The 25,384-nt window shown below is 43.6% G+C and overlaps 1 protein-coding gene across 1 annotated transcript in view; it reads right to left on the bottom strand.

Annotated features, from left to right (window-relative positions):
- The window catches only part of BEAN1 (brain expressed associated with NEDD4 1), a 57,633-nt gene extending 42,356 nt beyond the window's left edge, over positions 1–15,277 (bottom strand). The window contains 2 exon segments of the mRNA XM_048316909.1: positions 13,301–13,375; positions 15,220–15,277. Of these exon segments, the coding sequence (XP_048172866.1) occupies positions 13,301–13,375; positions 15,220–15,250 (106 nt within the window). The 5' untranslated portion in view covers positions 15,251–15,277.
- Positions 15,278–25,384: the final 10,107 nt, after the last annotated feature.

Genomic DNA, 25,384 nt, shown 5'->3' with positions numbered 1-25,384 from the left:
GCAGGCAACACAAGGTGCTTGGATCCTGCCAGGAAGTCCTAAATCTCCTAAAATGTATTAGGATGAACCAAGTGCACCAAGTATACCAAATACCAAACACATTCTGAAGGAACCAAGGTGTTTTCTACCCTACGGGATAAATGTTTAGATGCCAGTGTTACAAAACCAGAAAGTTAGAAATAAGAACAGTGAATGATTCAAGTGGAGTGCCTCTATCCTGCACACAGATAGGAGAACAGTAATAAACATGATACATATATATGATATATATTTAGATATATCCTCATCCCTGATATGTTAGTTATATAATTATATACCTTACATAATGTTACCTATACATTAGTCACAGAGGTGGGGGTTTGATACACAAGTACTTTTTCATGCGCTGATTTAGCCACATGTTCATTGATGACTTCCTGATGTGAACACAACTCCTATGGAAATCTGCCTGGCAGCTCTTGGATTCCAGCTGGATCTGTCCTGCATTCCTGGGCAGCGGTGCTGCTCTGGGCAGGCTGGCACTGAAGGGAATGCTGCACCAGGTGTAATTCAGTCCTTCTGGGGAGCTTTGCTGTGGCTGCTGCTCTCTAACAGGTCTTGCAGAGGAGCTTTGGCACCCCTTGTCTGGACCCTTTCTGTGTCTGTGGGGTGACAGCTGGTGGTGCCTCAGTGGTGACACTCTGCTCCCAGGTTCACTTGTGAAGAGTCAGTCTGTGAAGACTGAAGATCATCAGTCCTTCCACTGACAAATAATGAATTTTCCTGTAGGCAGTTCCTGAGTTCTGTGCCCTCCTGTAAATTGCTCTGTTGGTTTGGAGCTCTTAACGACTGTAACGTGTTCAGAGCAAACCTGTGAGTACTTGACTCTTATTTTGTCAGCTGTCATTGCTGCAGGTTTTTATTAGCACTGAATTGACAGCTTTGCATTTAGAGAAAAATATATTTACATATATTAAGGAGATTGTTGCCAGTCACTACTTTATGCACACCTTTATAGAAGGGCAGAAAAGAACAGATTCTATGGGCAATGTAAATTGATTAAAGGTTATCATGGGATCTTGGCAAAGTGCAAGATCATCCAAACTGGTGCGTTCCCATTAAACCTTCCGCAGCCACACCCAATATGTTCTCTCAGAGGAAAAATGACAACCTTATGTCTAGGTGTAGTCTCTGCTGATTAGGTTACCAATGCAGAGTGTAAGAACCTGAGATCTCGCCTAAATTCAGGTCTTATGTTCCTCACATGCACATTAACTGTAAACCTTGGGAATTCCCAATACAAAGTCATAATCTTTTGTGCTCCATGTATCTGACCTGGATGCTGCTCCGTTGTCCGAGCATTATGTAGGGCTGGAACTGCTCTGGGAATAGTGGGAGTGGGTGGGGCCAAGCTGGGATGGTGGTGAGGGCCTGGTGTCCACAATCTGCATATCCAGAGGGTTTTTACTCTGCGTTTTACCTCCATGTATCTCATGCCCATTCGAGGATGGGGTGCCCTAGACTGACTCCTGAATCTCATTTTCACTTTCACCTGAAGTGTCTTTACAGTCCACTCTGCCATTGTAACTTCTGGTCCTTCTGCAAAACTGAGGCCATGTTCTTCTGTGTAAAATGTCATGGTAACTAAAATCCACAACGCTCCAAGTACTTCTTCTAATTAGTGACAGCATGTGATCAGTGCTATTTGTAGTGTGTAGAATAGAGGTCTAAAAGTAGTTTGTCCTCTTAGATGTTGCTAGTGTTACAAAGTGGGTATGCTAAAAGGAAGGTTTCAGTGTTAAAACTGTAGCTTGACATTAACGTGTAAATATAACAAGCACAAAGCAGGAACTGAAGAAGCTGAGGTGGTTACATCTCCAAGTTTGCTTGTAAACAGCAGCTGCTGAGACTGCAGCACCCTTGTGTTCATCAGAGATCTTCCAACACCTCCAACTCCTTTGCAACAAATCTGGTTTTAAAACAAATGGCTAAAACCATCTGCACTCTGTATAAAAAATACCCCATGACTCCTTTAAATACACTGGATAGCTCTGACCTGGCAGTAATTCTTCCCTCTCCCCTGGCCAAGCATTACTTGAGTCAGCTGTGAGACGGTTTGATTATTCACATTCCACTTCCAGATGCAGAGGCCCAGCCAGCAGCCACTGCTCTGCAGAGCTTCCAGTGCCTAATTGTTTCTGGCAATGGCAACTGCCTTTCTTAGGCTTTTTTCTTCCTTCTCTCTCCTCAGCTGGCATTTCAGAGCAGTAGCTTTCATAATACATTAGCTTAATGCACTCTGAGCTTGACCACATCTTCCATTACCTCTGCTGCCTGAACCACACATTGTCCTTGAACTCAGCATCCAGTATGAATGATTTAGACATATGAATAAATAAGCCTCTAAATACCCATGTCCTTGCAACAGCAAACCCAGATCAAACCTGTTGTTCAGAACAGCATATTGCTACAGACACTGAGTTGGTGAGCAGATGGACTCACATTCACAGGATGTGGTGGCATGATTCAGGAAAGTGAAGGGTAACTCATTTGAGCAGAGTTTGAAAGACATGTGGACTCTGCCATAGTCCCCCTTCTAGTGACAGCACAGCCAGAGTAAAAGGCAGAGTCTGTCACCACAATATGGCTCTTTTTTACTCAGCAGAATGCTCAGTTCATCTGAAAGGAAGAGAAACAATAGATGATTGTGTAACAAGCAATTCCTTCCTGAGCAACAAAGCCACGCGTCTCTTGAAAGTCAATCTTGCTGCTTTTGAAAGCCCCAGCTGGATGAATGCACTGTCTCTTCTTTGTCAGACCTGAAAAAGGTCTCAGACTGAAACAAATACTTCACGTCCTGTTGTTCTGGTCATTGAAATTGGGTTTGAGCCAGATGAGGTCTAGGGGAAGCACACCAGAGAAATCACAAGGCTACTGTGTCTCTGAGCCTTCTGGCTGCCTTACCTGCTCAAACATCCAAACCCAAACAATCCATCTTTGCCCACAAAGACACAAAATGGTTAAATGGGAAGAAAAAGAGATCTGTTATCTTGCATAAACCTGAAGGACTGGATTAAGACCACCTTAGCTGTAAGTACAACTCTGTCATGGTCCCTTTCCGGTCGGACAGGTGAGGGTAGGAACTAAGTCTGGCAGAGTAGGGAGGGATTTTTTCAACACTCTTAATAAAGCCTTGGGTGAATTTATGGAGACATAAACTCAAGGTTGGTTTACAGAGACATGAAATCCTATCCAGTAGGGTCTGCAGCTCTGCCTGAGGCCAAATGTTTTACTGGCCCCTCAATTAAATGATGGAAGACACATCCCAGGACTAGTGTTGAGTTTGGGGGGCTGAGTGGAAAACTGAATCACTCCTCTCTGCCTAGAGGGGGGAAAAAAGTAGTTTTATTTTGTCCTTTGATAGTGCACTGTGGTTCCTTTTATCTTTATGCACACAGACAGGAATGATCAGACATTTCCTCCTCTCAAAGGAGAGATGGTAACAGCCAGAAAAACAGTTTCAGGTCATGCTAATATTCACCTGTACAAAATAAATTTGCATGAGAAATGGGAGTGTGGGTGGGACTGGTGTCACTTGTCATATCTGAGCAGGGCCACCCCTTCCCAGGCCAAAAGCTCTGAGGGTTTGCCCACAGCAGCAGCACTTTGGCTTTTCACGTCCATAGACATTCAAACAGCAGCTGCATGACACAAAATTAAAAAAGGAGTTGGGGAAGCTCAGTGAAAGGAAATATATGGGGTATTTTTTGTTGTTTTTTACACTTTAACTTCAGAATACAAAATATCCCATGGAGTTTCAGTGTCCTACCAAACCATCTAAACCACTGAGCAAATCACTGAAAGAAGAACTTGTCATGTAAATATATTCCAGTTTCTCAGGATACAAATCTATTAACATACTATAAGGAACAAACCAAATTATGGAGATCAGAAAGTCAGAAAATTTTCCAGGAGAAGAGGGGTAAAAACCTCCTACATTATTCAAAGAATACATTATAATTTTTTCCCATTTCAACAGAAGTGCTATTGAAAGTGATCTTGTTTGGATGGTACATAAAAGCAAATGATTGTCTGACAAGTGCATCTGAGTGTGCACTGACATGTAGAGTCTTCCACTAAGGAGAAGTAAAACAGACAGAAAATAGTTCATTAATGACCAAATTAAATATTTTTAAGTATGGCAAGGAAGAACTTTGTGCAGAAAGATTCTTTGGAAATCAGCTTTAATTTTCGGTAGAGTATTATGAATTCAGGTTGTATCCAGGCCGCTTTATGTGAGCAATCTAAAACTTTCCAAACAGAGGCAAACAGAAGTTCAGGCCCAACTTGAAGAGCACGAGCTCTGGAGCATCCAGGCCCAGAGGCACAGGTTGGCACCCAGCAGAGCACAGGCACTGCTGCTACATGATGTTTGTTAGCTCTCCAGCATTTTTCATTTGGAACCTTTTGTCACCCTTCACAGCTGCAAAATCCTGCAGCTTGGGTAATTGCTCCTGATTTCTCCTTCTGCACAGCTGCTCCAGGGGAAGATGGCAGTGTCCCCAATTTATAAACATCACCAGCATTGACAACACACTGCCACAGCAAATCTCAGCTCGGGCACTTGGACATGGCAGCTCTGCCACCTACCAAGATCACTGTGTACGTTCAGAAAATCGTGGTGCACCTCCCAAATGGCCTCTGCATTTCTGGCAGGGATCCCAGACAACTGGAGGTAAAATGGCATGGAATTCCTAGCAATTAAAGCTGTGGGAGTTCCTGTCTGGGTGTGGGTTGTTTTGTTTGTTTGTGGGGATTTTTGAGGGTGTTGTTTGTTTGTGGCTTTGTTAGTTTTGGGTTTTTTTTTTTTAGAGTTAAAAAAATAATAGAAGCAGAAGCTAAGCAATAATACTCTGTGGTGTCAAGAGTAGTCCTTGTGTAAATGGGAACTTTTGTTGATGTTGGACTGGTTGCGCAGTCATTGCAATTGTAAAAAAGGAAGATGATGCAAAGGGAAAAAAGTAATTATTAGGAAATTTATTGGAGTAATTGATCCTGGTAATATCTCATATCTTCCATAAATCTGTTTAGTTCCTACTCTACTTCAAAGTGGCCCTAATTATTTTAAACCCCTCTGAACTTGCTCCAGTTTACACCCTTTTGTATCTTTCTTGTTCACTGCTCCTGTTTTTACCAGTTCAACACAATTCTCCTCTACCACTGCCTATGATGTCTCTGCTTTTTGGACATATGAAAGTTTTCTACAGTTCCTTTAACATAAAATTCCTGTTTTATCTTTCACCACTTCTCTGGCTCTACTTTGAAGGTCACTTAAATCCAAACACCTCATGTCACATAGGTAATGCTGTGCTTTGTGTTCTGCCAGTTGTGGACTGGGGAAGTCACTTTGGGACCTGGCCTTTAAGAGAACACCAGAAACCCACAGTGATGTTTTGTTATCCTCAGGGAGAACCATTAAGATTGTAAGCTATAAAACAGTACATGGGCAGATCCAATTTCCTTTGGACTGAGAAGCAGTGGGGTGCAATGATGGTTAAAAAAATGGGTGTGCAAACCTTTCCCAGCTGTAGCAAGCGCAAATTATGTGTTTTGTGAATCCAGATGATACATATCTTCCATCTGTTCTCAAAGGGAGCTGTAAAATAATCACCAAAACTATGAAGACTAAAAATATGTCAATGTTCTTTTGAGGAAGAAAGTGAGGTACAGCCACCAGGCAGGGACAGAGGCATCACAAACTGACTGAGCAAATAATGTGCTTTCTGTTCTTTGCAATGAAAATTCTTTTGAGAATGATTGTTTCACTTGTGGAAAAATGTATTACTTCCCAAGGTGATCCTTCTGTCCCAGTACATGTTGCCAAGATGTTTTGCCTTCAGAGCATGCTTTAAAATTAAAATTGATTTGAAATCCATTTTTACTAGGATGACAGGGAGCTAAGAAAGCCTCTCTCAGAGAAGCCCTTTCTGGTTCTAAACCCACCTGTTCCCAACCACAAGGGCCATGCAATGGGGTGCTGAGGCCTGGCGGGGTTTGGATTCTAAATCACCACACATTTGATGAATTTAGCAAGTGGAAACTGGTAACTTAGGAACATCAAAATGGCCATGTCAAATTTAGGTTGGGGCAGTATTATATAAATGTGATGAAAAAACTGACCCACAAGTTGAAAACTGATCTGCATCATTAAAATACAATAATAAAAGGTAATAGTTTCCAGCTAATTGTCCTGTGTCAGTAATACCAATGTTTTTAGCCACATGACCCCTGAATTGTGTCTCTGTTGAGAAGGGTACCCAGCTCTCACCTCAGCCACTGAGTGATAATGAATGAACCACTCATGGCACACGTTGGGCTGATGTTTAATGCTCTGCTTCTATGATCTAGATGAGCATGACACAGAAACCTGTGCCAAACACAATATAAGGAAGACAGATTCTTATCTCTCTGGTGACTTCTTGTGCCCACCAGTTCCTCAGCACTTTTGCATTGATGGCAACTAAAGAATGTGCAGTAACTTAAACCAGGGGACAGACACAGGATGTCATTTCTATACTACTGCTGTACCTTGATACCACCTTTATCCCTGCATTTTACCATGTTGCCCTTGGCTGTATTTGGGAATCATAATTTGAAAATCTGGGAAAAACTTCTTGTTTTTACCTCTACAGGATGCTGCAGCTCTCCTGAGGAGTTGGAGATCTTATGTCTCCAACTTTAGGAAAATTTTCAATTTGTAGCTTGCTTCATTCAGTAGAAACTTTTTTCTTTTTTAAATCAGAAACACAGAAATAAAGCCCTGAATTTAGGGATTTTTTTTCCATTTTAGATATCTTTCAGATTGATTAATAGGATCAAGTGGCAAAAGTACAGTTTCCACTCCTGTTTCCATTTAGGATTGTGCTGTTCTAAAAGGAAAGTATTTTCTAAAATTGTCTGTGTCATTAAAAAGTATTGGTGATATTCTGATTTTGTGCTCTCCCTAAACATCTTGGCATTTCTGGTTGGGACTGCTGCTCAGAGATGTGCTGTACAGCCAGAGCACCCAGCAGGATGCATTGGAACTGTTTTCAGTCTACTATTGAATGTCCCACATTCTTTCTAAAGGAACATCTGATTCCACAAATGTGTTTACTGTGAAGAGAGTGATTATTAGTGCAGTTTGATGTACTCTTCAAATGATGCACAAAAATCACCCCAAATAGCTACTCCTTTTTGCTCCTCTTTGCAGAGTGTGTGTTCCTCCCTTAGCACCAAGTTCCAGGCCAAACCAGAAATCCCTTTGGATTCACATTCCTCTCTGGATGTGTCTCTGAGGCAGAGTTGGTATTACAATATCCAGTGACTAGATATTGTTGGGCTACTTGTCAAAATGGCTGCTGCAATAAGCCAGCAACTTGTCGTAAAATAAAATAAAATAAAATAACCCCCAGTTAATTTACCTTTCAGAGTTTTATTGTCTGGTCAAGGCAGCAGGGCTTTACCTTTTCTCTGCTCAGCAGGGAGTGAGGATCCTGTGCTACCCTGTGTAACCACTGCACTTGGAGCAAGTTTCAGGGCAATACATTGATATGACAACAAGGAAACCTGGTCTACAAATTTCTACAAACTCTGGTCTTCTGTGTTGGGTTTTCTGTGACCAACTTCTTTAATAAAGCCTGGTACTTGTTGCCAATTGTTTGGCCCAAAGACTTGTGTGCTGAGTGTGTTTGGAGAGTGAAAACAGCCAGTCTGTACCTCGGTAGTTTAGCTTGCAAATAACCAAAATACTGATTTCTGCTAATAAGAGATGTCAAAGTGTGGATTAGAAGCAAAATTCAATATGAGGGGGTCCTAGTAAGAACTGGTCTTCCAAATGGGTCTAAACAGCTCACAATTACTCTCTCCCCAAGAGGATCTGGGATCTCTTTTGTAACAATCATCATTTTAAATCCCGAGGCCTTGCTGCAGAAATCCCTTCCCCAGTGGAAGGGAGACCCGCCTGTGTTTGTCATCCAACCGTAAAAAACATTACAGGTCCTCAGGAAGCAGAAACTGAATTCAGAGTATTCCTGTCTTGTAGCAAGAGTCAGTGCCAGGTAATGGACAGACACCAACCCAGGAGCCTGGAGAGCCAGGCTTTCTCCTTAAGTTCCTGTGTAATTTAAAGCAATTAACTTTTCTACCGGCCTTTTTTTTCCTCTTCCCAGCTTTTGTGTGTTCTAGATACTTGTAATCTGAAAGGACCAGGCCAGTTATTTTGTGCAGAACCTAGAGTGATTAAGCTTCGGTTTTACTTGGGGCTTTTAAGTAGAAGTAATCTTGTAGCAGTTTTGCAGCTAATTCAAAATAAAGCTAGGATGCTGAAAACCTGTAAAGATCAGATGCTTATAGAACTGCTTTCCTTAAACCATAAAACTAAAAAAGATTGCTTGCCAATGAAGGAAAAAACAATTGATGAAAGACAAATCCTCATTTTAAAGATGGAAACAGAGGGATTAACATACTTGCAACTAAAAACAGCAATTAAAAGATAAGAAACTTAGAATTAAAGAACCCACAGAAACAAAGTGTTATAACAGCACTGTTTGCATTAAGAGTAGACAGGGATCATGGGATCGTTTAGTGAATTATCTTCACACAGGTTCTTGAGGACTGTAGGCTTCCCAATGTCATATAATGTCATTTTTATAAAAACAGTCAGAGGTATTTCAGGAAGTTCCAGTAATAAGTGTTTTAAGTCTTGGAGCTAAAATCCCTGTTTGCATAAATGCTGTCAAAGCCAGCTGAATTGCTTCTGCCAGCTGTGAGCTGGAGGCCAAGTTTTCAAAGCATCTGAGGACAGAGACACTAAGGAAGCTTTACAGAGGAGTCCACCTCTCCTGGAGAGATGCTCTGCAGAAAGGTACCTGGGCATCTGCTAGGTTTTTAGGTGCTTGAACACACAGCTCAAACAGGATCGAAACCAAACCTCCCCCTACTCTCCTCTGAGAGGTTTCTTGATAGGCTGCTTGTAGCAGCTTGATGAGGTGCCCTCCAAAAACTAAAGCATCTTTTTATTTATTTGCTAGGGAGCAGGTTTGGACTAGACTCTCTGTGTTTGCAATGCAGGTGCATAGGAACTATGCATCTATTATTTCCTAATCTATTATTTGAATTGGGGAAGTGTGAGTTGGGAGAAGCTGCTTGAAATTAAAGCATTAAGTCAGTAGGTACAATGGAAATGAATGACTTGGAGTTGTTGGCTTACATCCTCACACATGAGGGTGAGAAACTGTCAGGCTGGGAGAGAAATGGATCCCTTCCCAGTGCAGATTCCAGCCTAACAAATTAAAAGGTGAAGAAATTATTCTTGATGTAACAGATGATTTCAAGCCATCATAAAATAAATTGATGGCAGAAAGATGCTGGATATTACTCAGTAGCGGAGAGGAACAAAGGATTCCAAGGTATGGTTCTGGAGGTATTTGAATATCCTTCCTTTCTGCTCAGCTGGAGTCATTAAAACATGAAGTGCTCTGTGGAAAACTCAAGGGAAATATGGGGTATGCCCTTAAGGAAGAGGAGATGGGAACCTCTTTGGCACCTTCAGAAAACATCCACACTTGGAGGAAAAAATAGAGCGAAGGAAGAAAAGAGCAGATTAATCTGGGGATTAAATTTTGCTGTGCACTTAAGAGAAGAGAGGTCAACTGCAGTGCATCTCCCTCACTGTCTGGCACCACAGACCTACCTTGCTTCTGTCATTCTTGACAGAGAAGAGAGATTGAAGAAGGCTGGTGAATCTTGGTGCTTGGATCACTGACACCTCTTGAGGCATCCTACAAGTGCAAGGGATGTCCTGCTGTGCTGTGCACAAGTCTTGGTGCAGCCCTATGAGGCTGTCTCTTAAACTCCCTGGCATCCTGTACCTCTCCAGGGCACCAGCTCCCACCAAAGCTGGAAGCAATCTCCAGTCTTTCTGCATGTCTCAAATCTAGGACAGCCAGGAGCACTCCTGAAGGTACTTGCACAGACCCCAAATCACCCAGTTTCTTCCCTGGTTTGGACTGAGGCACTGGGCTCCACCCATGCTTAGGGATGTGCAGTTATGTTCCTGCTGATGGGCTCCCTGTCACTGGGAATTGTGTTTGTGCCTCTGGACAACTGCACTAAACTGGCTGAGTTTGGAGTGGGAAAAAGGATTTGCCATCAAGAGCTGCAGACTGCCAAGTCTGCAGCAGTGGAGAGTGCATTTTATTCTTTCTGTGTACAGAAAGATTTCCTTGTTTATGAGTAGAAGTTTATTCAACCTTTCACTGTCCTGGGGTCTCAGGGTGCAGCTCTCAGTGCTGGAGTCAGTGGCAGCACAGCTGGCAGCCAGCTGTGCTCTTCTGCTCTCCCTGAGCCAAACGCTGAGGGGCAGCCTCAAGGTGGCTCTACTGATTCCAGGACGAGGATTTTCTGCAGTTTGCTCCTGTGGGACGTGTGTCCCTGTGCCTGTCTTAGGTGGGTTTTCATGCACAGAGAGCCACAGTTGGAATGCTTCTGTTCCTTCTTGATTTGGTGAGAGAATTCAGTTTAGTTAGAATAAGTTTGTAGGCTCTCTAAAGGTTCTAAGAAATCTTAGTGCTGGATTTGAAAATGCTGTCTGTATATTTTAAAGCTTTGGTTTTTGTCATTCATGTATGCAAATGAACATTTTACATATCTCTGGACATTCCTTGTGCTCTTAGATATAAAAGCAAGGACGTAATTGAATGGGACTATCACAAATACTTAGTATTTGAATACATAACTCTAGAGTCACTAAATAGCTGGAAATAACTATCTTTTTATAATATATAATATGTATTGGATAATTGATTGAATAATCAGTTGGTTTGTTTGCTTTTACTTGTGTCTACAACCAATTTCCTCAGAGATAAATCTCAGAAGTGCTGGGAAGGAGGTGGAGGAGGCAGGCACATGCAGAAAGGGAAGGTAGCTTGCACAGAACCATTTTTCTGCCTTTTTATTTCTCTGACAGTTTTTGGACCCCTTCATTTAAGCATTTGAAACAGTGACTGAGGTTCATGACAGCCTATTAATACTTTATACTCATTGTCATTATTTTCTAGAGATAAATCTGACTTTTTATTCTGAAAACCAACCAACCATCCAAACACAGCTAAAACCTAGAAATACTGTGCAAAGAAAATCCAATGTTTCTCTCAGAAAGAAACATCTACAGCAACAAAGTCAAAACAAATTCTATTTCTGATTAGGAAGTTCTGTTAAACACTGACCCTGTCAGCCCACCTTGGCTCTCTGTGGTTGAAGTCACTTGGCTCCATCCCTGACTATTCTCCTGCCTAGACTTTGTTCGTGTGACTTTTCCCCTTTGTCCTGGACTAGAGCAGGATTCTCCAGGCACAGCTGACTCTGTATGGGCAGAGCTGCAGTCCTGCTCCTGAGCCATTGTCCTTGCTTAGGAAATTCAGTGTTTGGAGAGCAAATGGGTCTGGTACCTGGCCTACATGAGTTCTGTAGAGCTGAAGAGTCCACTGTGGAGTCTTCTTCCTGTGGTACCTCCAAAGAGCCTGGGATAAGATAACTCTGGTCTCTCCACATTCGCTGTAAAAGCATCCCATGAGCCACAGTTTGGTTTCTGGCTAATGCCCACCTGGTACTGTGTTAATATTATCTGTTCCTGCCAGCAGAACATTTCAGAATCTAGGCATTACAGGAATTAAAGCTGAGAGCCCTTGTGGAGAAGGCCAGAATGTCAGGCGTGGCTGAACTGGACTCAGTTAAGGCCGAAGGAAAGCCAAGGTCTAAACCACTTAATTCTGTAGGCACCTGCTTGGAAATGAGAGCACCCCTCAGACTCCTCTGAAGTGTTTGCTGCAATTGTTCTACTACAGAGCTCTGCCAATCCAAACCCAATGCAGTACAAAGCTGTCCGGCAGTGAAGTGCTGGGAAACATCACTTTGTGCATGATGTAAAACCAGCACTTCTGTGGGAAAATGACCTCAGCATTCTTTTTGCAATATTGACCTGTAGCAACACCAGCACACCACAGGGATTTTCTTGCCAAGTCCACCTAACAAATGAGGAGACTGCCAATGTAGCTATACCAATGCAAACATTTTTGTGCTGCTATTATGTATTTTCTGTGATTTGGGTGATGCCAGTTGGGCATCTATTAGGCAACGGCTACTTATTTTGCAGTTGCTCTTCAGCCCAACTTTAATGTGTTTTTTTGGAGGAGTTTAAGGGATTACCAGGCCATCTGAAAGACAACACTTGGCATTTACCTGGTTTTGCACTGTCTTCACCTTTACCAACCAAACTCTTCTCCCAGTTACCAAAGTTGTCTTAGTGATAGATCCTACAAATCCCTACTGCTGACAGAAGCTGTTTTGACTCTATTAATAATTTCACGATAGATTGTGACAGCAAACATTAAACAGGGTATGATTTCTAGTCTGTGAATGACTTTGTTGTTCCTCCTTGTATGTTCCAAAGTAAATTAAGGGAACTTCTTGTCTGTCCTTCCTTTAAACTTCACACTTAATTGTATGTTTTCTCAGGCTGGATGGGCATGAACAGTGTTACAAAGTCACAGTCTAACGATACATTTCAGCACAGCTTTTCTTGAGCTGCAGCCCTTGCTCCAAGAGGGCTCTAGGTGGGTTTAATTGTTTTGTGTGCATTTTTATCATTATGCATTCTTCCATCCAAGACACTGGACGTGCTGCCCTGCTTCCCTGCATGCACATGGTTTTCTGCCAAAATAAGACCAGTGACACAAGGATAATTGGCTCCTATAATGCTGTATTCCTTTTTCAAAAAAACTTCATGTAATGATTACAAAAGCCAGTCATAAAAAGGAGAGCAGAAGGAAGTCAAATGTCAGGAATTGTTTTATTTCAATGACTGGAAGTAATTTTTAGCAACATTTGTTTCACTAAATAGTGCCAAAATGTTATAAATTTTGACTGATGTCAGTGTGCTTCATTTGTCAGTTTGCTAGTTTGCTGTTGTGGCAGAAAATGCTGAAAAAGAGGATTTTTTTTGTAAAGATAAAATATTGAAGTATTTGTACCTGCCACTAAATTTTATGCCCCTCTAGTTCAGACAATTCTGTAATTTCTGTGAGTTTTGTCTGTCTGAAGATGACAAGGTTAAGAACATTTCTGTTAACTCAGTTTTTTCTCAGTCAGGAAGCTATTTGCTTTTTAATGGATTGATGTTTATCTGCTAGAGAACTTTAAATATAATATTCCTGCAGCTGTACATGACTGCAAAGCATGCCAATAATGCAGTTTAAAAAAAAAAGAAAAAGAGATTACTTACGGAGATTGGAATAATTGCTGCCTATTCCAATACTGATGGAGCTTCCAGAGATGAGAGGAAGATGGAAGAAAATAACTAAAAAAGGGAAAAATTAAGAGAAAGGTCCTTAATAGCAGTTTGCTTTTGTTTTGTACCAGATGTGAGTAGAAGACACATTGAGTTCACCTGCTCTCTGGGCAGGATTGCACATCTCAGACCCTGAGTGCACACACAGATGTAGCTCGTATGTGGGGGGGAAACGCCAAACAAGCCATTGCTTCATATTTCCAGGAATCCCTCCTGCTCAGGAAATTATATTAATGCCTCTTAAATTCCAAACCCCACGTATAACCAACGTGTTATATAAATACGCTAATTATTGTTAAGTCATTCACCAGTCTCTGAAACAGGCACCTACCATTGTAAAACCAAATAACTTCCCTGATTTGTTTGAGTGCAGCTTGAATGCATCAGGCGTGCGTGTGCCAAACTGGGTTGGCATAAATTTAGTCTAAAATTTGATACACATACTCCCCCTATGCACTTAGGCTTTAATATTTATAACTTGCTCTTCAAAGGTTTATATTTACAGGCAACACAATGCACACGAGTAGAACGTGTCCTAAATAACCAAGTCTTTAGATTTCTTGAAAGTTGGGCTCATTTGCGACTGCAGACGGATTTAAAGCCTGATTCCCGAAAGGCACTCGCTGTGTCACAGCCTTTGCTCGGGGTCTCGGCGCTGCCCTGCCCTGCCCTCTGCGCTCCCACCGCGGGCACGGCCGGGAAGGGGCTTCTCCCTTTTCGGGAGGGGGCCCGGCCAACACAAAGTTTCGGGCAGGGTCCTTCGGGCTGTGGGACCCCCGCACCCGCGGCAGGGCGGGAACACGCGCGGCTCCCGCGGCCCCTCAGAGCCTGCCCCGGCTGGGAGCGGCCCCTCAGAGCCTGTCTCACCCGGCACGGCTCCTGCCTCACCCGGCTCGGATCGGCCCCTCAGAGCCTGTCTCACCCGGCACGGCTCCTGCCTCACCCGGCTCGGATCGGCCCCTCAGAGCCTGTCTCACCCGGCACGGCTCCTGCCTCACCCGGCTCGGATCGGCCCCTCAGAGCCTGTCTCACCCGGCACGGCTCCTGCCTCACCCGGCTCGGATCGGCCCCTCAGAGCCTGTCTCACCCGGCACGGCTCCTGCCTCACCCGGCTCGGATCGGCCCCTCAGAGCCTGTCTCACCCGGCACGGCTCCTGCCTCACCCGGCTCGGATCGGCCCCTCAGAGCCTGTCTCACCCCGCACGGCTCCTGCTTTACCCCGGCACGGCTCCTGCCAGCCTCACCCCGCACGGCTCCTGCTTTACCCCGGCACGGCTCCTGACAGCCTCACCCGGCTCGGATCGGCCCCTCAGAGCCTGCCTCACCCCGCACGGCTCCTGCTTTACCCCGGCACGGCTCCTGACAGCCTCACCCGGCTCAGATCGGCCCCTCAGAGCCTGCCTCACCCCGCACGGCTCCTGCTTTGCCCCGGCACGGCTCGGCCCCTGCCTTTTACCCCGGCACGGCTCACGCCTTTCCCCAGCTTGGCCCCTGCCTTACCCGGCTCCGTTCAGCCCCTTCCTTACCCCGGCTCGGCTCAGCTCTTGCCTTTTCCCGGCTCGGTTCAGCCTCTGCCTTTCCCCAGCCTCTGCCCTAACCCATCTCAGCCCCTGCCTCCCCCTCAGCCCGGTGCAGCCCCTGCCTTCCCTCAGCCCGGGTCAGCTCCCGCCTTGCCCCAGCCCCCTGCCCGTCCCCAGCCCCGTTCAGCCGCTGCCTTACCCCAGCCCGGCTCAGTCCCAGCCCCTGCCTTCCCCCAGCCGCTGCCTTTCCCCATCCCGGCTCAGCCCCTGCCTTCCCCCATCGCGGCTCAGCTCCTGCCTTCCCCCATCCCGCCCTGCCCTGCCCTGCCTTACCCCAGCCCGCCGCCGTGCCCGCTGTCTCCATCCGCCCCCGCCGCGGCTCCCCGGGGGCCGGCGGGGCCCCGCCGCCTCCTGCCGTGCGCGGGGCCGGAGCGGGGCCGGGCCGGAGCCGGCGGCCCCGGGCTGGGGGCAGGGGGGCGGGTGACCCCCGCCCCGCGGGCAGGGCCGCGCCGGGGGCAGCGCGGGGGGGGGCCCGGGGCCGCACATGCCGGGGCTGACCCCGCCGCTCATCCCTCCTGCGGCAGCCCCGGGGAGCGGCGAGCGGCGGGGCTGCTGCGGGGATTCGCTGCCTGCATGAGGAGCTGTAGGCGGACAACGGCTCCGGAAAGCCGAGTCCAGCCCAGCACTTCGGCTCAAAGGGAGGGACTGCCTGGAGTAAACCCACGGGGATGGACGGGATTATCTGGCAGTGCGGAGGATATAATTCCGTGGGACTGGATGGGGGCTAGGAGGAGGATGTAGTCATGTAGTCCTAGTGAGAGCTAAACCCACTTTACAGTAGTAAGATCTACTTGTTACCAGGGTTCTTGGGGACGTTTCTCAGTGTGATTGATAAATGCCCTAGTGCTGGATACAGAAGGAACAGGGCTGCAGCAGGTACCAAAGCATATGAGCTTTCGTAACTGGTTGTTTACCTCTAAGAAAAGCATCATTAGCTTTTTAGGTAAAGAAGGAATGAAACGAGGCCCCTTTTCTGTATGTCCTGTAAGCAGTTTGGGTTTTTTTTCTATGACCCGAGTTCCATTGGCAGTTTCTGTCACCCATGCACTCATTAGCTCTGCAGGACCCTGCTGAGTGGTCCCACTAATCCTTTTTGTAGGGACATGGAGCTGGGACTCCACGAGTGTGTGGGCAGCCTTCTTCCCTGCTCCTGGGTGGTTTTGTAGCCTGGAGAGCAGGTTCTCGCAATCAGAACAGCTTTGCTGTATTTAGGCTGTTCAGCTTCTTGGTTTAGCAGTGATGGATGCAAGGCTGTAATGAAGTTTGGGGTGATGTAAGATATGTGAACTCCCTGGTAAAAGGTTCCTGCTGTCACTGATCACCTTTATTTCATTTTCTTTTCTTTTTAAATCCAGGCGAGCATTAAGGGAGTCTGAGGCAATTGAAATGAAGGTTTATGGGAATTTACAGGTGTGTTTCCTTATGGCTCAGAGATACCTGTACCTGTTTGCCAAAACTATAGTACCTTGGTACCCTAAAATCCCTTAGAATGCTGCTGCAGAGGGTACCTTGTAATACATTTCTTCAACTCCTCAGAACATTTGGCTCCTTGAAAGACTACTCGATTATAATTTCAATAAATGGAATCTGCATGGCTTCCTTTTTGGGCTCTTTGTTGTTTGGTTATGGCATGAAGGCGTGAATCTGTACATGCATCAGAAAGTCTGATTTTCTGTTTGATGGGTTTTGGATATGTGCCCCTTGGCCTCATTCTGCCTGTGAAGAATCATATATGTGTTTAATGCTGCACTTAAGGATATCAAAATATTTTCTCCACTTTAAAGTTCAGGAATTCCTAGCATTTAGTGCTTCTGCAAATTTTGGTGATATCTTTCTCCAATGGCACCTTACATTTACTCACAGTATCAGTATTTAGTCCTGACAGACTTGGGGTCTTAAGTTTGACTAAAATATCCATGCTCAGAAAGTTAAGTAAGCTCACAAATCATGGAAAATCCTTAGTAACTGACTTTGGATGCAGGGGAATTGCTCAGTGTTTGGCAGTTCTGAGGAAATCTCTCTCTGATTGGCTTTAGAGCCCTTTCTGTGAGAGTCTTGTCCTTTTGCTGCAGTAGGAGTTGCCACTGCTTCTGAGACAGAGAACATTTGTTTCTGGGTCAGCCAACACAGTGCACAACATGATCCATCAGAGCCTGCAGAAACATCCCCACAGTGAACAGGAGCCTTTGGGCACCCAGCAGTACTCGCCGTGCTCAGCTGGAACGGACTGGAATGGTGTAGGCTTTGCTCACCCCACTGATTTCCAAAGCTGCATCACATGCATATGGAGATGGGGTGGCTTTTTACCCTTTTTCCTGTGTGTTTTTCAGCTTTTACACTTTCCCATTTTGCTCCTTCAGCTGTGCAGCTGAGTGGAACCTGGCTGTGGAGTGGGACTCGGGCCAGACTTGTATTTGCACAGCCAGGGCAGCAGTGCTGTGTTGTGTCATGGTGATACTGTGGGTGGTTTACATCCTTACTCGTTTCTTCTTGTAGCATCTGCTTTTCTGTTCTGGTAAAATAGATTTGTATTAAAGAAAACTTGCCACGAATAAATGATTTAACACATAGGAGTTTGCTTATGGATGGTATTTGGGAGAGCTGGAACAAAAATAAAAGCTATTCAGGATTCCTGCTGCTCCTCTCTATTGACTTTGGGTTAGTTTGTCTTTCTTGGGACACCACAGAGCAAGGGAGACCAAGGCAGTGCCTGTGTGAACCTGAATGGTTCCAGTCTGAATTCTGCCACCTTCTCATTTTTTCCCCAGTCTATAGAAAGGGGGAGTGTGACTGACTGGGAGCCCAAGCACATTTAGGTAAGGTTTGGAATGGTATTGCTTATGGATGGAGCTGCACAGAGCTGCTGTCCACAGTGCCTGTTGGCCAATTTACTGATAAGGAAAGAAAAACCCAGTGAGGAACCCTTGCTGAAGACAGATAATTCTGTTCTTGGATGATTTTACATTTTCTCCAGTTGAGGGACTTCGTTATAAAGCTGCTGTCAGTGCAGTGACAGACCTCGGCTCAGCTTCCCATCTCCTGGGGTTTGCTTTGGGATCCTTGGAGCTCAGTGGAAGCTGCAGTGTGGTAGCCAATCTTTGTAAGGCAAAATAAATTTTCTTGCTATAATGAGATCACTTTTTGACTGAGAATTTTTCTGTATTCATAGCGAGATGTTTGGGGGATACTGCTCACCACGTCTTTCTTTTGCTTCGTGGAAAATGTGGTAATGAAATTAATGCCAGTTGGATTATACAATTAGCCATAGATAAAATACCATAGATAAAAAACGAGGAGCAAAACCAGTCATGGGAACAGGAAAGTCTTTTCTGCATGGAAAGTCTGGGAGCAGTGAGATTTCCCCACTGCTGTAGAGTCTGCAGAGCTTTCTGCCCTCACGTCACCTCGGGCCAGCTCATCCTGCCCCGTGCTGGGCATTCCCAGTGCCCTGCCACTGCTGGCAAAGCTGATTACATCAGGCTCTGGGCTCAGGGAATTCCTTGCTGGGAGTCTCCATGGTGTGGTGGAACAGGCTGAGTGAAACTGTGCCTGCTGCTGAGAGCAAAAGAGGTCAGGAAAAGAGGCTCTGGAGTTGATAGGAAGCATCTCATGCTTTCACAGCTCTCTGGGTTCTAAAATGTAATAAAAAGAATCTGTTGAAGGAAAAGTTTTCAAATTGTCTGAAAAAACCCAAACAAACAGATTTTTGCCAGGTTTTAGATGTTTTCTGACTTTGAACTTACTGTAGAATTACTAACAAAGGAATTTTCTCTGTGCTGAAAGCTATTTTAATGAAAAGGGTGGAATTTTAAATACATACATTTACTGTATAACATTTTTCAGCTGGCATTTATAGGACAGGTAAATTTATTTTGAATAATATTTCCTAGAGGTTTAAATCAAGTGTTTTTGTTCTTTAGGCATAAAATTTGTCAAGAGGAAAAATAATTTTAAATTATTAATGCAGATGAAGCATATCAGTAACAAATATTTCACAGCAGCCTGAAGACCCAAAGGCAGAAGTCCTGTTCTTTCACCTGCCATGTAAAGAAATAAGGCCTGGAATGAAGAGGCTCTCTTTTTATAACTGCTATGTCAGGAAAGGATTCTGCAGGAATTTTATGTCATGCCCAAATTGTCAGAGGCTATTTCTCTGATTTTTAGCCTTGCCAGCTGTCTTATTCTGTGGAACAAAAGGTGCTCTTGGGCTCTGGGACCAGATTTAGTTTCTTATTTATTTACCTGCTTGCAGACCTTTGAGGAAGATGGTGAGTTATTCTGCCAGTGCCTGCTGTACTTTTTTTTTTTTTTTTGAATATCTGTATATATGCTAAGAAATAATTTGGTCCAAGATTCTTATTGAAAATCCAATATTTCCCCTAACTGCATTCAATCTTCCTGATGCCAATTTTTAAGGATGTGGAATGGAAAATTTCATCTCTATGTTCTTTTCCCTCTCATTCTCTGGCTCCTTAACTAAATTTATAGCTAATTATGTAATTTAATTTGTGTTGCCCTTTCAAGGACCTTCGAGCATCTGACAGTGACTGTAGAGTCTCAGTGTTTATTTCCATGGGTCCTTGTATGGATTTGTTATGAAGTCTAATGGCACTTTTGGAGTTAAGGATGGCCAATGGATTACTAACAAATAATAACATATGTGTCCCTGGAGATACATAACTATAAATATACCGAAATACACAGAAAGAAATACTGAGTTATGTTACATACAGCATTTAGAATTAGGTAGCACCACTACCACCAGCAATAACAGTAAATCTGCATGTCAGAATAGTTACAATCCTTTTATATATTGTAGGTCCGTTCTTTGACATGGGTGTTGCACTTGGTGCTAGAAATCCTGTGTTTGGATGGTCAGACCCACCTGTATCCCATGAAACATGGATATATCTATTCCTGAGGCAAGGAGTATCCATGGCCATGTGGGGGACCAGGCATAAAATCTGTTTTTTTGGTGTAGGGGCCACGACCTGTAGTGGCAGAGCTCGGTGTGTGCATCAGATGTCATGGAAGGAGCAAAGAAAAGGGAAATGTAAGAAAGCTCCATGCTGCAGAGTAGTTCATTGACTATTTAAAGGATTGCTGGTCAGTGTAACCCTTGTAGAGGTTAGAAGTTCTATGATTTAGTTCTTATTTCTTACACTGAAGTAAAGTATTTGTCATTTACTCTCAGGAAGGTTTTTAAAAGAGGCTTTTGATAGAGGGGGGAGAAGGCAGCCCTGCAGCGCTGTTAGTGCAGGCACGAATGAGAATCCAGCCATGCCTTTGTTCACCTGAACCAAACCACAAATGAGGAAAAGCCAGCATGGCAGCAACCCAAAATATAATTGTGAATTGATTGAACATTGATTTTATCTTTCTGACACCACTGTGTACTAACAAGAAATACTTAGTTCACCTTGAAGTACAAACTCACTAATGCATTGTTGTTTGTGTTTTACCAATGAATGCACAAGTCAGTATCTCTCCATTTTATTACTGTTTTATTTATGAAGTGTTTGGGAATCTGCAGAGCCTCTGAAGATGGTAAAATATTTATAAATACACAGAGGTGCAAAGTTCCTCACTGGAACTGTGAACTTTTGCATGGTAGTAAGGAAGAGATGCAGACTGGAGATCAAAATGCTTGGGGAGGAACCTTAGGGCTCATGAAACCCTTGTGCAAGCCCAACTTGGTTTAAATGGGTTGGGCTGGCAAAAGGGAGGGTAAAACAAGGCCCTGGGAAGGCTCCTGCCCGAGACGAGTTGCCATGAGATGTAGAAGCCAGTGACAGAAAAGAACTTGCACAGGGGACGATTCAAATACAGCCAGATTTTATATGAAACTGATGAAAAAAAAATATATCAGCGGCCTCCAGGTTTCCTGACAGACTGGCAGCATTTCTGGAGTGAGACCTTAATTTTTATAAACTATTAATGGTTAAAGTAAGGGTGTAACCTATTCTCTTGTTTAATAGTTTTGCCCTGTGGGAATAAATGTGCAGTAGGATAAGCAATCTGGCAATTAATTTAAAACCTGAAGAGCAGAGGAGTTCACTTGCTAGGAGAGAGGAACACCATGATAAATGATGTGGAGAGCTGGGAAACCAGGGCAGTCAGGTGCCTCATGCAATTCATTTGCAGAGAAATGCAAGGCAGGCTTGGGGACAAAATGAATAGAGCAAAGCAAAGGAGAAGGAGCAGACCCTGAGGGTTTGCAACACAAAAGGTTGTACTGGAGTTTGGGGTAAAACCTTGACAGCCTGGGCAGGGGTTTAATGCAGTGGGAAGAGCAGACGGAGTGGCACCAACTAAAAAAGAGATACCAAAACCAACTCAGCCCTCAGACTGCAACAATTTCTAGCCAGCCTTTGTGTATCCTTGGGACAGAAGAAGATGTTCCCAAATTTTTTGGTAAAATTATAAAGGAACGGTTGTGAATTGAGCACTCTAAGGTATAAGTGAGCCATAAGTGGCTGCTGTCTGCAAAGGGAAATGATGATGGAGTATCTGGGAAAACAGAAAGGAATTGAAGGGCAAGGAAGCCACAGGCTGCCTGAGTTGGTGATCTGTAGTTAGGACAGCCACTTTTTTGTTCCTTTGTACTTAAAAGGACAATTGACTTCTATCAAAAGTCCAATAGAAACAATTGAATGGTACAAACACAGGCACTGGAGCTATGTCTCTGCCACTCTTGCTTTCATTATTTTACAGCACAAGCTGGACAGAAGAGCATGGCCTTCTTACTGACCCAAATTTGGTCCAAGCTTAACTGAAAATGTGCTGAGTGTCAGAGGATGGGGAAAGTAAAGGGCAACTAGATTTAAATTTTTTTTTTAAATGGTTGGTTATTAGCTTGAAAAGTGACCAAATTTGATTTTGGAGGGATTTTTTTTTTTGTTGGTTTGGTTTGGTTTTGTTGTTTTTTAAAATTTCGTTTTAATTCCAGTGTATGCTTTGTACTTTATTATTTGGAATAAGTTAATATTTTAGAGGCTCCTTTATTCTGGTTGTTAAAAGTTCTTATCAGTAATTATCTGTCATTAAAGTATAACATGAACATAGTGTGCAGATTTTCATCCATGAACTCTGATGCTACTTTGCTTCAGAGCTCTAACAAATAAACCCCTCCCAAGGTCTACAAAGTGTCCCAAAATGAGCACCTGTTAAATACTAAAGTTTTCAGTTTGCCCTAAGAGGCTACAGAATTGAGCCTTGGTGTTATGACTTGTTAAAAGGTTACTTCATTTTTGAAATTTTTAGCTAAATAATAAATAAATAAATAAATAAATAAATTTCTGTATGATCCAGCAGTTAGTTTTTCAGGTCTGCTACACAACAATGTAAGCAAGTGTCTTAGGGGAAAAAAGCTGGTGTCCCAATGGCTGTATTGTTTCTTTTGGATCATCCAGCATCAGAAACAAGGATGCTATCCAGTGTTGATGTGCCTAGAAGTCACCAGGAATATGACATTTACTCATGTTTTTGTGCTGTAGCATGAATTAGATTCCAATGCCTCACCTGGATCTCTTCCCAGCAGGTGAAGATCTGCTTAAGAATATGAGCATGCAGAGGGAACAAAACTAAATAAAATACAGTATGAACAGCTGATTTCCATGCTAATCTAAAACTACTTTACAGTATTTATAGTATTCCCTGCTTCTGCCAATAAAACACCCAGAGCCTATTTTACTGTTTCTGAAAGTCACCTTTGCTCATCCCATCACTGCAGAGGAGGACTCAACCCGTGCTGCCTTCTGCCTCTAGATACTGTGTGAGGCACTGGAAGAGAGTTTGAGAGCCTTAAAAGGAACACCAAAGAAAAAATCCAACACAGTTGTTCTGGTGCTGGAGCATATTGAGAAGGTCAAGTCTTAGTTATTCTGGGGCACTTGGATTGCTGATAGCACCAGCAACAGTTTGCATCTGAAGAAGTTATTTAAACAATGCTAGACTTTTCATATGTAATAAATTCATTGTGTGTCAATCTTCAAAGTAATATCTGTGGCCAAAATGTTGATAACACATTTCTTTTAGTACTGAGTAAGGGTCAGGATCAAAACCCTATAGCTATTAAATCCTAGAACTGAAAAGATTTATTCATGCATATATATATATATAGATATATAGATAAATGGTTCTACATGATCTCTATTGCCAGACTTTGAAATGTAATATAAATATCAAGCAATTGTAGCATGTTTTACCACCAGAAATATTTGGGAATATTTAAGTTCCCAAGTTTTAAGAAGGAGAGAGAACATGTAGATTTATAAATTCTAGATGCATTTGTTGTCCTGGCAAGGAAACTACCTTTTTTCTCCTATAAATACAACAATACTAATAGCATGAATGCAGAGGGTGCAATGCCAATTTTTCTAGCCAGTTTCCAGTGATCAGACCTTAAAATGGGTATGTCTCTGCTCTGCTCTGCTCTGAAATGTGAGATTGAATTGGGAGATAATCCCATGAGAGCTGTTCAGGAACAGCTGATATCCCCCCTCTAACTGCTGCCTTTGGGTGAGTTACTGTTTTTTTGGCAGCATGAAAGCCAATGCCAGCTGACACACACGTGCACCTGGCTCGGCAAATACTGATAAAATTTCAGTGTTGGGGCTTGATATTCAAGTCAAAATGAAAAAACTCTCGTGAATATGCAGAGAGGCTGTCCCTGAGGAGGAAGAAATGTATGAAAAGTGTTGGTGCATGCTTTAAAAAGGGAAGAAGGCCTTGTTTATGTTGTACCCGTTGAGCTAACGTTGCTTGCAGTGCCACAGCAGAGCAACCATGGTTCCTGCTCGTGGATCTCCTGGAAAATAAACACAAGGACTGGAGCCAGCACTGCCCAGAGTCCAGCGGGGGAACCTCAAACTGTGCTGCTGCTGGAGCACCAAGGTCCTCGTTCCCCTGACGGATGCTCGTTCTTTGGGGCTGAGTGAAGCACCAGGTGAAGCAGGGAGAGTGCGGCTGACAGTTTCCTGCGTGGGTGGCTGGTTCTCAGGGTATGAAATGCATGAAATGATCACATATTCAGTCAAAAGCCCCAGGGAAATGCATTATTTACCCCCCTGCCTCCTGATGGTGTTTAGTCTGGAGCTAAGTGCAGCTTTGGCTGCAGTGATCAATGTGCAGTACTCGCGGGGCTGCCAGCAATGGATTTGGGAGCCACGCTGCGGACGCTGTTATTACACTGCTTTTCTGTTGCTTTCAAAATCATTTTGTATCTGACAATGTGAACTGACAGCAAAATGAAAACGTGTCCCACCCACTTAGGGCTTTCTGTACATGCTCTTCCTTTCTTTTCCCTTTCGTTGCCCCACATGAGGGGCTGGATGTAGACTTTACCATTGCTGGAGACCAAAATCCAGCTGCATTTAAATAATGCAGACAAAACCCTGTGGGGGGTTGGGAGTAAAGAAGGGGAATTTATTGATGGAAAGGGATTAGTGCTCCTGTGAAGAGATCTATTTACAGAGTCCACACACCCTGAAGGGGCTCTGTACATGAACTTGGATTTGGGAATTGCATGGTGCAAGCCCTAGGAGGACTTGGAATGGGCACCAGAGGGAGGGAAAGCCAGGGGAATCAGGCACTGTTATGTGGGATTGCACATGGTTTTAGAGGCTTACACAAGGTACAGGAAAAGTACACCTTCATGTTTGACATTCAATTTTTCAAGTTTTATTACATAAAGACAGCTAAGCCCCATTAATTCACTGAGAAATCCTCATTGATCAGTTTATGAAAATTATCTTCCTGCCATTGAGTGGAATTAATTGCTAATGAAGGAAAAAAAAGGTGTATCAAGACACAAGACAACATAATATATGAATAATGTGTTTTCGCTGTATTTTGCTAAGTTAAGAAAAATTCAAGTGGTATGACCTTACTTACTCCTTAGATATGTAGATGTATATATATATATAGCCCCACAATCATTGCTTAGGTTTTAGAATGTATTATTAAAAAATAGCAATTAGTTGAGCAGATAATCTACCCTTTTTTTTTTTTTTTTTTGCTAGAGCACTAGGCTCTTAAGTGAAAAACAGAATTACTTGTAAGAAAAATCATAATCCTAGAGCAGCTGTAGCCAGAGATGGGATTAAACAAAATGTCTTAATACTGAAACATGGCATTAGAGGCTGGGGGTAAATGCAGACAATTGATGATAAAGCTTGTGTACAAATTGGCTTAGATCATGTCTTGCCTTGAAGATGAGCCAATTGGAATATTAAAGCTGGTTTAAACTGAAAAGATCTGCTCTTTGCAGGTCAAATCTGTGCTGTGAGGCTCTGACCAGGTGCTGCTGTCACTGACTTTGGGGATCTGACATGGCCAAAGAGGGCTGGGTTTCCCTGTGGCTCTGCTGCCATTTTTCAGCTGGAAAAGTACTAAGTGCCTCTTTCTGTAGAATTGTAGAAAAACAAAGCAGATTTAA

This window comes from Corvus hawaiiensis, chromosome 12 (genome assembly GCF_020740725.1).
Source record: "Corvus hawaiiensis isolate bCorHaw1 chromosome 12, bCorHaw1.pri.cur, whole genome shotgun sequence".
Classification (NCBI taxonomy): domain Eukaryota; kingdom Metazoa; phylum Chordata; class Aves; order Passeriformes; family Corvidae; genus Corvus; species Corvus hawaiiensis.
This window is presented reverse-complemented; position numbering and strand designations above follow the sequence as displayed.